Here is a 12896-nt window from a genome sequence, read left to right as displayed (position 1 = left end):
AAACCCTCAGCTAAAATCGAAAAAGATTATGGGAAATCTGCCGCTCGACCATCCATTGATCACGCCCTGCACGACTTTTGTTTTGACTCCGTTGGTGACTATGTAGCCTACAGATTACCGTTCTCCTAGCAACAGAATATTATGCTGGTAACACGATCGCGGTTGTTTCTTTTCAAAACAAGACACCCCTGCAAAGACACACTAAATTGGGAATATCAATTGTTTTGCAGTCTAGTACAGCACTACTGTTTTTGAACAGCACTGCAACCACCTTTGAAAAATATATAATTTGACGTATTTTATTGTATATTGGATTATTTATACAATAATTTATTTGGAAAGTTTACACATACTGGTATGTTGAAAGCTACTGTGTAGACTACACAGAGTTTACAAAACAAGGACACCTGCTCTTTTCATGACATAGATAGACTGACCAGGTGAATCCAGGTGAAAGCTATGATCCCTTATTGATGTCACTTTTTAAATCCACTTCAATCAGTGTAGATGAAAGGGAGGAGACAGGATAAAGAAGAATTTTAAGCCTTGAGACAATTGAGACATGGATTATGTATGTGTGCCATTCAGAGGGTGAATGGGCAAGACAAAATATTTAAGTGCCTTTGAGGTATGGTAGTAGGTGCCAGGTGCACCGGTTTGTGTCAAGAACTGCAACGCTGCTGAGTTTTTCATATTCAACAGTTTCCCGTGTGTATCAAGAATGGTCCACCACCCAAAGGACATCCAGCCAACGTGACACAACTGTGGGAAGCATTGGAGTCAACATGGGCCAGCATCCCTGTGGAATGGTTTCGACACCTTGTAGAGTCCATGCCCTGATGAATTGAGGCTGTTCTGGGGGCAAAAGGGGGTGCAACTCAATACTAGGAATGTGTCCTTAATGTTTTGTACACTCAGTGTATATTTAAAGAAATACACTTTAATGAAATACAAATATTTGTCATTGGAATTACTCAATAGAGTCTGCAAAACTTAAATGGGTCAATTGTGCTGGGCAATGGGTTTAATACAGAGTACTGGTGACTCCTAACTCCACCCCCTCCATTTACTACAATGCAATACACGGTATATGGGATACTTGTTGGCTTGTAGAGAGACATTTTGTCTACCTGTTGCAGCTAAAGTGGGATGGGAAATACTCAGTAGGGTCTCTACTAACCAAATATGGTTCGTTTTGGAGGGGGACACATATTTGTTTAGTAGAGACCCTACTGAGTATTTCCCACCTTACTTTTGCTGAGACAGGAAGAACAATTCTTTCTACAAGCCAATATGTATCCCATGTACAGTCTATTACAGTGTATTGCATTGGGAGCTATAGACGGGCAGAGTGAAAAGCCAGCAGCAGGCCGTGCGACACAGTTCCCATCCAAAACTAACCATATTTGGTAGTAGAGACCCTACTTAGTATTTTCCACCCCCCTTTAGTTGAGACAGGTAGAAAAGTTATCTCGCTACAGCCCAATATTCTCAACATACCAGTGTCAACATTGCATTTTTACATGACACTCTTATCCAGAGCGACTTACAGGACCAATTAGTGTTAAGTGCCTTACTCAAGGGCACAGTGACAGATTTTGTACCTAGTCGGCTTGGGGACTCGAACCAGCAACCTTTCGGTTACTGGCCTAACGCTCTTAACCGCTTTTTATTTGTTTTCATAAATTACTTCTTGCATTTTCATGTTGGCACAATTAAAGTGGCCATTGATTAAAATTCAATATAATTTGAATTAGTTATCCATATTGCAATGGTTTGAAACGGGGGCTTTTACTTGGAAGGTTTCGTCATTACCCTACAAAGTGACATCATTTGTGCTGCTGGCAAAATACTAGTAGCCTACAGTGCATAGCTAACGTTGGCAAGCAATACAAATACGTTTATCATGGCTGGTAGAAAGACCGTAGAACTAGAAGTGTATTTAGATTTATTGTCACAACCATGTAGAGCAATATATATATTTCTTAACTGCAATAAAATTCCACACAAGGTGAAAACAGTTGCAATACGAAAAGGTGAGTTTCAAGCGGGCTGGGCGAATGTTAGCTGACGTTTAACGTTAGTTACCAACATCATCTAGCTAACGTTAAACATGCAATCAATATATCTATCGTTTTGGTTGCTACTAAAGCAAAATTGTTCATGTTAATTGGAAATGCATATATATGTTTGATATATTTATAAACAGACTGAGCGCTACATTGTTTAAAAAGCTAAATGTATCTGCTCTGTCCTGCATTGAACTTAGACCTACTGTACCTTGAACTTTGTCCTTCTCTGCACAGCAAAATGTCTGTTGATAGTTGTCTCAAATGTGTACTAGCTAGCTAGCTAACTAGCTATTCAGAATGACAACAGTATGCTATTATTATTTCACAATCGTCCATGTCTTCAAATTTTGACAAATACACTGAACAAAAATATAAACCCAACATGTAAGTGTTGGTCCCATGTTTCATGAGCTTAAATAAAAATCCCAGAAATGTTCCATATGCACAAAAAGCTTATTTCTCTCAAATTTTGTGCACACATTTGTTTACATTCTTGTTAGTGAGCATTTCTCCTTTTCCAAGATAATCCATCCACCTGACAGGTGTGGCATATCAAGTTGCGGATTAAATGGCATGATCATTACACAGGTGCACCTTGTGCTGGGGACAATAAAAGGCCACTTTAAGATGTGTCGTTTTGTCACACAACACAATGCCACAGATGTCTCAAGTTGAGGGAGCATGCAATTGGCATGCTGACTGCAGGAATGTCCACCAGAGCTGTTGCCAGAGAATTGAATGTTAATTTCTCTACCATAAACTGCCTCCAACATCATTTTAGAGAATTTGTCAGTACGTCTAACCCGCCTTACAAAGGCAGACCACGTGTAATGACACCAGCCCAGGACCTCCACATCCGGCTTCTTAAAAATGTAGAAATTGTTGCATATTGCATTTATATTTTTGTTCAATATAGAAATGTAATTCGAAATATAGAAATTTGAAATGTTAGAAATGTAGAAGAAATGTAATTACATACTGTATTTAAATAACTTTGTTTATATATAGGGGAGAATAGGACACCAGAGTATACAAAACTCAATCCCATGCAGAAGGTCCCTGTGATGGTCGACAATGACTTTGTTCTGACTGAGAGGTAACACTCTTCATTCACTCTGTAGTTTAAAAATGTTAAAAATGTTAAAAATAAAACGACAATTTCCCGTCATCTTTTTACAGTGATGCAATATTAAAATACCTGGCCACCAAATACGATGTCCCAGGTAACTGGTATCCACGCCACCCAGAGAGGAGAGCGAGAGTGGATGAATACACAGCCTGGCACCATACCAACACCCGGCCACATGCGGCCAAGGTCTTTCTCATGGAGGTAAGGCTTGCTCATGGAACTTGGCAGGTGAAATGTAGTCTAGTCCCATAGCCATCTTTTTGCAGGGTATTACACATTTATGCAATATAATTTTACTGTTATGGAACATGTTATATTTCATGTTCTGTGGTTGTTGTTGATGGCACGCATCGCTGCTTTGTGCTGTAGGTTTTATTGCCCCATATGACTGGGCAGCCAGCAGACCCACTGAAGGTGGAGAGGGCTTTGGCAGACCTAAATGACACTCTGGACAAGCTGGAGAACATGTTCCTCAAGAGGCAGCCCTTCCTCTGTGGAGATGACATCAGCCTGGCTGACCTGCTGGCCATGTGTGAACTCATGCAGGTGAGGAGCAGTGGGTCAACTGGTCCATCAGAGCTTAGCCACTAGGTAAACCAGCCACCTCTGCTGAGAAAATGGTCCTACAATGTAGTCAGGAATATGTCAAATCTCAAAGACTGTCTGACCACTTACAATACATTTTGATGTATGGATTGCTACCCATTTCAGCTTACTAAATTAATTGACTGCTTTGCTCTCAGCCCCTAGGTGGCGGCAGAGACATCCTGAAGGATTGTCCCAAGCTGTTGAGCTGGAAAAGTCGTGTCCAGTCTGCGCTGGGTGATTCCTTTGACAAGGCACACACAGTTCTGTACAGTCTCCGGGACAGGTCCAAAGCAAAGCTATGAAATAATCTCAAGATGGTTTGATATAAAAGCTTGCACAATGCTTGAACGCAACACTACTACCAGATGTCTTTACTGATTATGTGCTGTCCATGTTGACCTTGAGATTGAGGTTGTTTATAGGCTCAATGGGAGAGTGATCAGTGCCTTACATTAACCTCTGTATGATATGCTACAAAATTACTAGCTAGATGGTTCAGCATTATGGACCTTGATCTGGAGTGGAGATGGAAAATGTTGAATAGAGTAAGAATATATTTTTCAATGACATAACTGCCTAGAATTAAGGGATGCATAACAATAAAAACCAGTGGAAAATGTTTGTTTATTCAACAGTAGCTGTACAAAAACAATTATTTACAAAACAGGAGGCAATTTCCAGTAGACATAGCTCAGTATGTGCCCACAAGTTGGAAATCAACATGTACACTGAACAAAAATATAAACGCAACGTTTCAAGAGCCCAAATAAAAGAACCCAGAAATTTTCCTTACGCACAAACATATGATTTCCCTCAAATTTGTTTACATCCCTGTTAGTGAGAATTTCTCCTTTGCCAAGATATTCCATCCACCTGACAGTTGTGGCATATCAAGAAGCTGATTAAACAGCATGATCATTACACAGGTGCACCTTGTTCTGGGGACAATAAAAGGCCACTCTAAAATGTGCAGTTTTGTCACAACAATGCCATAGACGTCTCAAGTTGAGGGAGCGTGCAATTAGCATGGTGACTGCAGGAATGTATACCAGAGCTGTTGCCAGAGAATTTAATATTAATTTCTCTACCAAAAGCCACCTCTGTTTTAGACAATTTAGCAGTACGTCCAACCGGCCTCACAACCGCAGACCACGTGTATGGGCGAACGGTTGTGAACAGTGCCCCATGGTGGCGGTGGGGTTATGGTATGTGCAGGCATAAGCTACGGACAACAAAATAAAATTGTATTGATAGCAATTTGAATGCACAGAGACACTGACGAGGTCCTGAGGCCCATATTTCTAAAGGTATGTGACCAACAGATGCATATCTATTCCCAGTCATGTGAAATCCATAGATTAGAGCCTCTTATTTCAATTGACTGATTTCCTTATATGAACTCTAACTCAGTAAAATAAAATGGTTGCGTTTATATTTGCAATCAGTATATAGTAACGTTAATCAAGTACATTTGAGATGATTGCACCATGATGTAATCGAAATGGATTGCCGAATTTGGAAGCTCCACATTTAATTCTAAATTCTTACTGCTTGCTCAATCTATTTTTCAACCATAAAAATAATGTTTCTTTGCAGGACAATTGTCTGTACTTTCAGGAAAGCCTGAATTGCTTTGCCTTGCTATTCTGGTCGGCTGGATGCAAGTTTCACCATGGCGATATGTTGGCACATGAGAATTATTAAAATATGGCAATTATTGCATTCTATCTGTGCTGGCTTTTGCGGGCTACCTGAGACATAAAACAGATAGGTGGGAGGGCATACAGGCTGTGGCCAATTTATTGATGGAAACACGTCAACCACCTAATCTTTATTATAAACAACAAAAAAATGCAAAAAAAAAAAGTATGGGACCATTACATATAGCTGTTTCTATCGACAAGAGAGTTAAATGGAAACGCACCGCAGCAGGCAATTGTCGCATCTATTTTTCTATTCGAACGTTTTAAATGTCTAAAATCATTGGACAAGTTAATGGAAATGTAGCTATAGAAGTGTGAAAACACAATATACTGGTAGATTTCCAGGGGCCCTAATTGCCAGTGGAAAACTACCTGGGGGGAGTCTCCAATGTGGTGATGAGGATGAAACGTGACTCATGTTGCCTCTGTGGATGTGCCTGGTCTCCTCTTTGCCGGCTGCTGCTCGTCATCGTCATTTTCTCTTGACCTCTTTGTAGTTGAAGCCTAAAGTAACAAGAGACAGTTCAATTTTGTTAGCAACACCCCTCTGTGTGTGTGTGCGTTCTAGCCCTACACTAATCACCAAGACCTTCGTTAAATCAGGTGTGTCGGTGCAAGGCTACAACAAAAATATGAACCGTCTAGTGGTCCCCCCAGGAGAGGGGTGGGAAACACTGCTGTAGTAGAATGACATTGTTTCTCACTACTGTGGCGTCTACGGAGTCTGCTGTGGCATCAGCTGCTGTGGCATCTCCAGAGTCCTTGGGGTACATGATGCATTCAGCAGTCTCCTTCATGGCCTCATCCTGAGACGGAGATTGATGGGACCAGAGATTATTCACAGTTGCCACTTACAACACTGCCTAGCCGTCCTTCCAGTAAACGTACCCGCCTTGATGGCACTAGGGCCAGGCAATGAGAGACGGCAATAAAGCTCTTACCATCAGCCAGGGATGGTGTAAAGCCTCCTCAATGGTGAGGCGGGCATTGGGGTCCACTACAAGCAGCCGCTTCACGACGTCTTTAGCTAGACATGATTGGATAAGTAAAATAACTATTGGACAGCATTTACTGAATTATCAATACGACTGTAGTAAAGTACCCAGAGTTCTTTCCCAACCTGAGACAGGAAGAATCTGTTTTCGAATGTATATGTGCTCTAACACACATGACAGAGACAAACAGGATTGACAGTAGTCTCTTACCATCATCCGAGATGCCGTCCCATTTGGATGGAATAAATGTATAAATTCCCTGCGTGATCTGATCCCTGACTGACAAACCAGTTTGTGCATTAGGGTGGAACGGGGGATAGCCTGCCAAGCTGTGAGGGAGACAAGAAGTAAGCTCCAGTTTAATAAATTATGCGAATCTGTGAACAGGAAAACCTTGCGTGCTGTTGAAAAGTAATCTTGGCCCAAGTTATTTGCAAATGAATTGAAATAATTGCATTACAATTCCCTTTAAAATGTTGACAGAAACAAGTTACATGCCACTTCCTACTAGTCAGAGCACGCAACACTGTCGTTTATGTTACCCTGTCATCAGGAGTCTGGATCCCTACCACACAAACAGGACGACCCCTAAACTCCAGGCGTCTACGGCTCTGCTGTAGCCCACGGTGACTGCATCGGTGAACACCTCAGGTGCAAGGTATGTGGGTGTTCCACAAAGGGTCCTCATCAGGGCAGACTCCTCCAGTATCTTGGACTGATTAAAGTCTGTGATCTGTCACATAGAGAGGCCTGTCACTCTTCAACCAAGCTTTCAGTCCCCCCCCACTTCAGGAAGACAATGAGTTTTCAGGTGGATAACTTTATCTACCCTCACTTACTCTTCATCTACCATGTTCAATTATTGTGGAAAAATTACCCACATGACTTGACAAATCTTACCTTGATGACACAAACATCATCCTGAGACGAAAGTAGCACATTTTCAGGTTTGAGGTCTCTGTGGATGATGCCATTGTTGTGAAGATACTAGTGGAAGGAATGTGAAATAAAACAGCATAAGGAAGCAGTGTAAAACTACTCAAGCGACAGTAACTATCTCCAGTATAAAACAAGATAGGTATGGCGTATTTTGACATCCCAGCAGAGCCTACTTAATAAAGCCTACCACTCTTCTAGAAATTCCAATGGAAAAATACATCAATCCACCCACCTCTACTGCTTTCAACATCTGGTAAAAATAGAGCTTGGCAATTGACTCCTCTATCTGGTTCTTGCTTTTGACCCTGTCAAATAGTTCTCCACCCTCCATGCTGAAACACATACATGCGGTCAGTTGAAACAGAATAAATCAAAGGGGAAAGGAAATACGATGCTTGTGAAAATTGTACTTCTGAGGTGGGCTACAGAAAATATTACATGCAATGTATTACTGGTTTGTCATTGATAAAAATAAAAAGTGTCTGCTTGAATTAAATACTAAACTCACAGCTCTAAAACAATGTAGTATGAGTCGTCTGTTTGGAAGAAGTCTTCTGTTTTGATCAGACATGGCTGGAAAAGACAGAAGAAAAAAGTTACACAGAAAAATTGCAGGCAAATACTACAGGTGTTTTTGATACAAAGTGGTTGAATAAAAAATATAAAAAAAGTGTTATGACTGACTTTGTCCAGTAGAAAACACAAGTTGAAAATGACTACTTCTATGGTATTTGACTACCCCAGAAAGAAAAACATGGTTGGACATGAAAATAACCATTGCTTTACTAGGCTCCTTTCCTTGGCAGTCATTACAGCATAATACATTCTAGATGTACACTGAGTGTTAAAACCATTATGAAGACCTTCCTAATATTGAGTTGCACTCCCCCCTTTTGCCCTCAGAACAGCCTCAATTCGTCAGGGCATGGACTCTACAAGATGTCGTTCCACAGGGATGCTGGCCCATGTTGACTCCAATGCGTCCCACAGTTGTATCAAGTTGGCTGGATGTCCTTGGGTGGTGGACCATTCTTGATACACACAAGAAACTGTTGAGGGTGAAAAACCCAGCAGCGTTGCAGTTCTTGACACTTAGTACCATACCCCGGTCAACAGCACTTAAATATTTTGTCTTGCCCATTTATCCTCTGAATGGCACACATGCACAATCCATGTATCAAGGCTTAAAAATCCTTCTCTAACCCATCTCCTCCCCTTCATCTACACTGATTGAAGTGGATTTAACAAGTGACACCAATAAGGGATCATAGCTTTCACCTGGATTCACCTGATCAGTCATGGAAAGAGCAGGTGTTCATAATGTTTTGTACACTCAGTGTATAAACAGGCTATTAACATTGACAATGAATACTTACTTACATGGTCTATCTTTTGGAGGATCTGGATCTCTCGTTCCGCATTTTGTGTGGCAGTCTATAATTGCACAAAGAAGAGTTACTTGTAATTGCAATAGTATTCATCAACTAGAAAACGAAGAAAATGGTGAAAAGACTTACGCCGAGAGATGCTGGGAAGTCCTTCTTGTTGATTGTCTTCACAGCCACCTTTTTGCAAGTGGCCCTCTCAAAGGCCAGCTTCACTTCCCCGCACACACCACTGGTATAACAAATCGTTATCAGCCACGTTTACACACATTGATCATACTAGAATGTCACTCTGTAATTCAAAACAAAAATCTGGATTCTGTAAAATACACAAGTTGAAATTAATCAAAATGCTCACTTACGCTCCAATCTTTTTGGTAATCAGGTATTTCTCACTGAACTCTTTGGGGAGGTTGGACTGTTCATCCGCCATGAGATCAATGAACACAAACACTAATGAGGGGAGAAACTATCAATCTCATTGACTATAAATGCAAAAACTAAAACCGGCATCACCAATAAGGGAATGATGCAGTATACTTAATTTTGAGAGCGACAGGGAATATAGTGGAATGCTAGACTTTTGAGTATCAGTGACCTAAACAGAAATGACTTGAAACTAAAACTCTGTAACAAGGTTACCTTTATGGCGTTCCTCAGCTAGGGACAGCACTGCATTGTTTGCTAGAGGCAGAGTTTTTCCTTTTCCAAGAACTTTACCGTCAACAAACGTGCCATTGCCACTGTTGTCAAAGACATAGACAATGTTCTGCTCCTGCAAGGTAACGATCTGACCGTCATTACTGAGCAAACATTGTGAACAAAACAATTTTCTTCTGTAAACAAAATATGAAATACATCATTTTGTCAAATGAATAGACCTACTCTGAAGATTCGGAAGTGTTTTTTGCTGTATGTAGCAAATCTGATCGATTTCTTCAGTATGGGGTCATCAAAGCAATAGTTACATTTACTGTCCCGGCCAAACCAAGTGTCGTCCTCAACACAGTCTGAAAAAAAGTCAAACTAAACACTATCACTTCAATAGAGAAGAGAATACACAGATGCTAATGCTGCTAGTTGAGAAATACAAAGAATCTTACACAAACTGCACACAGACACACACACACAGTTTCCACATGGACCGCATTCAGCAGGACACAACGTTGTTCAATTGAATGGAAACAGTGCTGTTCTGGATGACCAGTTGAAGAACATTTTGATTACTGATTATGGTGGCTCAGAGGGCGATTTTGTACATTGTGCTGCTGCAGCAGTTTGCAATTTGAAATGGTCACACCCATATTGATCAGGTCCCACTCCGCCACACCCAAACGGGATCAAATATACATCGAAGAATGTTGAGGAATGGTGCGCACTGTGGTGGGAAAACGTGTCGTTCAGTACAAACTGTAGCAAAATGTTTAATAACTAAACGTGCCCCTGTATTCACTGCCTAAAGTAGCAACGGAATTGTAAGGCGATATGTGATGGCTCCATATCTGGGTATACAGCTTAGCTAATAGAAAACACTGCTACATGTTTTTTTACCTAGTCTTGGTGATACTTTCTTAGTCATCGATTTAGAAGATCTTAGAAATGTCCGTGTCCAGCTGCAAGGGGTTCTTCAAAAACCATAGAAAATTCAGAAAGATATTAAATCCATGTTTTGTATCGAGTGAAAAATGGCATGTGTGTAGATCTTTGGCTGCACTGTGTGACGCACTGTCATCTACTTCTACACGTGGCCGCATAGAACCGACTAGCGCAAAGATGCTGGGAAATGTTAGATGTGCAGCAGCTAAGATGGCAAGGAACCTTCTCGCACAGTACAAAAACATGGATTTTTACAGCTTCCAGAATATTTTTATTTTTTTTGGTAGAACCGCCTGTAACTAGACACAGACATTTATAAGATACACCTTTCTTCTGAATCAAAACGAAGAAAGTATCTCCAAGACCAGGTTAGTTGAAAAATGCGTGGCAGCGTTTTCCAGAAGCGAAGCCATAACGCCAGATAGATATGGAGCCATCACAAATCTTGTTACAATTCCATAGCTATGCCTGAAGGTAGGGCTGGCACAATTACTGTATAACCGACGGTTATGGATGAAGACCTTCATGAAAATAAAAGAACAGTCATAATGGCTTTAAAAAAAATTGCCAGCCGGGGATTTGTGCAGTTGAGTCCGTTTCTGCTGTAACATGGACTCTACAACGTGATCAAACCTAGTTGCTCCTTGCTGAAACCATAGAATTAGGAATTAGAATGGATATCTACGGCTTAAACAGCAAGGTCTTGTAACAAACAGTCTTCGGTTTCCTTGGGCAACGCCCCCATCCCTACTGCTGCAGCAGCACATACACTCAGGAGCAGAGCAAAGGAGAAAATGCGCGTCTATTCTTTTGGCTATTCAAACGATTAAAATGGTGACCACGATCATTTGGCTGACCAATATCTGTCATCCAAAATTACATGACTGTCACAGCCCAAACTGAAGGTATCTTAGCTACCCAGAAAACTGGGGCATATCTTGTGGTTGCACTCACCGTGGGCTCTGAAGCCTCTCTGCATAGGCAGCAGGCGACCCCATGGCTGTGGCTCAGGCTCCTCTGGTATGGAGCCAAGGTCCCTAACAGGGATGGTGTCCACTGAGCTGACAGTGCCTGACCCAGAGGATGAGCTGGAGCCACTCTGGGACTGAGTCTGAGGCTGTGACTGTGTCTGGCTGCCAGCATCTGGCTTCTCCTGGGACATGGTCAATATTTCTCCTCAGTCTGAGTCTATTAAAGTAAATAACACATCATTCAGGTTATCATGACATCTTTCAATTTTCCAAAACAATGTTCCCCACGTCCGTAAACTAAGCAAAGTCCTCATGTATAACTTGCATTGGAGAATCTGCCCATGGACATCATACACTGAGTCTGGAAAATCCATAATCTTGGCAACTCTTGTAGCTAGCAAAGAAGATTCTAACCCTATGCAACTGCCCTCCAAATTTGACCTTTATCCAAACTGATACATTGAGAATATATATTTGATCTTTATTTTAACTAGGCAAGTCAGTTAAGAACAAATTCTTATTTTGAATAACGGCCCCTTGTTCAGGGGCAGAACGACAGATGTTACCTTGTCAGCTCGGGGATTTGAACTTGCAACCTTTCGGTTACTAGTCCAACGCTCTAACCACTAGGCTACCTGCCGCCCCAGATAGATACTTCTAGTTTTTACGGAAAAAAATGTCCTTTTCGTCCTCATGCCAGCTAGTAGCCACCACAGCCATTTTGTAATGTCAGTGTCAGCCAATCAGCCTATTTGTTGTTCAACGTGACATACCATTCCATAATGGCTACTGTGGCTACTGTTAGCTGGCTTGAAGATGATAAAGGACCGTTTTCCAGAAGAACTAGCAGTATTTCAATCTTCTCTAAGTATCAGTTTGGATAAAGGTCCAATTGGAAGTACATTGGCATATCCAACCCCTACATTGAAATACATTTTCCGAAAATATCTCGCACCAGCTCTGTGGTGTCTTATTCATAACCATGATGGCGTTCCAACCCCAGTAGTGCAGCTCAGTGTAAACAAGCATAAAGGTAGGGTCGGAATCTTCTGGCTACCTAACGTTAGCTAGCTGTGTGTAAGTCCTTCAACATGCTCCATCTATTTACAAATACGTGTATCGTTTCTTGCCAACAGTGCGTAGTGTTATTGACTAACCTGTCATGCAAGTTAACTGTATTTTTTATCCTCACCAAGCACAAATAAAGCAAATCTAAATCAGTTCCACAAGTGCCCTAATCATTTCCGTTGTTGTAGTTAGCTAGCTAGTCTAGCTAGCACGACGGCGAAATTAAGTGGTTGTTTGCTAACCGAATAAATGTGACGACTCGCCGGCTCTGACGTGTGCAACTGAACATGGCAATATTTTTAAACATGTGTGAGAATGACAATTTAATCAAATACACGTTTACACTTACTGGGATTTCGAATGAATCGCGGCACGTGTAAAATTTGCCGGGAAATCGGATCGACTCCTGGGAAATGTTGTTTATTTTCCATAAAACGTCATCTGAATCGT

At 41.3% G+C, this 12896-nt stretch overlaps 2 protein-coding genes across 6 annotated transcripts; one reads left to right on the top strand and one right to left on the bottom strand.

Moving 5' to 3' along the window:
• The first annotated feature begins 1841 nt into the window (after positions 1–1841).
• gstt2 (glutathione S-transferase theta 2) lies at positions 1842–4408 on the top strand. 2 transcript variants are annotated; one of them, XM_055886231.1, is made up of 5 exons: positions 1842–2036; positions 3081–3168; positions 3252–3402; positions 3571–3792; positions 3945–4032. In XM_055886231.1, exons 1-4 carry the CDS (start codon positions 1907–1909, stop codon positions 3790–3792), a joined length of 591 nt encoding a protein of 196 aa, XP_055742206.1. In that variant the 5' UTR covers positions 1842–1906; the 3' UTR covers positions 3945–4032. The 2 variants fall into 2 exon arrangements, with proteins under 2 accessions (XP_055742206.1, XP_055742205.1); XM_055886230.1 differs by having other exon boundaries at positions 1843–2036; positions 3571–3747; positions 3945–4408.
• LOC129825995 (serine/threonine-protein kinase Chk2-like) lies at positions 4395–12896 on the bottom strand. 4 transcript variants are annotated; one of them, XM_055886225.1, is made up of 15 exons: positions 12796–12896; positions 11362–11595; positions 9697–9821; positions 9454–9586; positions 9174–9264; positions 8944–9043; positions 8807–8860; positions 7935–7999; positions 7659–7758; positions 7388–7474; positions 7057–7220; positions 6698–6816; positions 6434–6519; positions 6185–6298; positions 4395–5996 (listed from the first exon to the last, which is right to left on the bottom strand). In XM_055886225.1, exons 2-15 carry the CDS (start codon positions 11567–11569, stop codon positions 5907–5909), a joined length of 1536 nt encoding a protein of 511 aa, XP_055742200.1. In that variant the 5' UTR covers positions 11570–11595; positions 12796–12896; the 3' UTR covers positions 4395–5906. The 4 variants fall into 4 exon arrangements, with proteins under 4 accessions (XP_055742200.1, XP_055742203.1, XP_055742202.1 ...); XM_055886228.1 differs by having other exon boundaries at positions 6197–6298; positions 12796–12895; XM_055886227.1 differs by lacking the exon at positions 12796–12896 and adding an exon at positions 12536–12724.

Source organism: Salvelinus fontinalis, chromosome 28, assembly GCF_029448725.1.
Source record: "Salvelinus fontinalis isolate EN_2023a chromosome 28, ASM2944872v1, whole genome shotgun sequence".
In the NCBI taxonomy this organism is placed as follows: domain Eukaryota; kingdom Metazoa; phylum Chordata; class Actinopteri; order Salmoniformes; family Salmonidae; genus Salvelinus; species Salvelinus fontinalis.
This window is presented reverse-complemented; position numbering and strand designations above follow the sequence as displayed.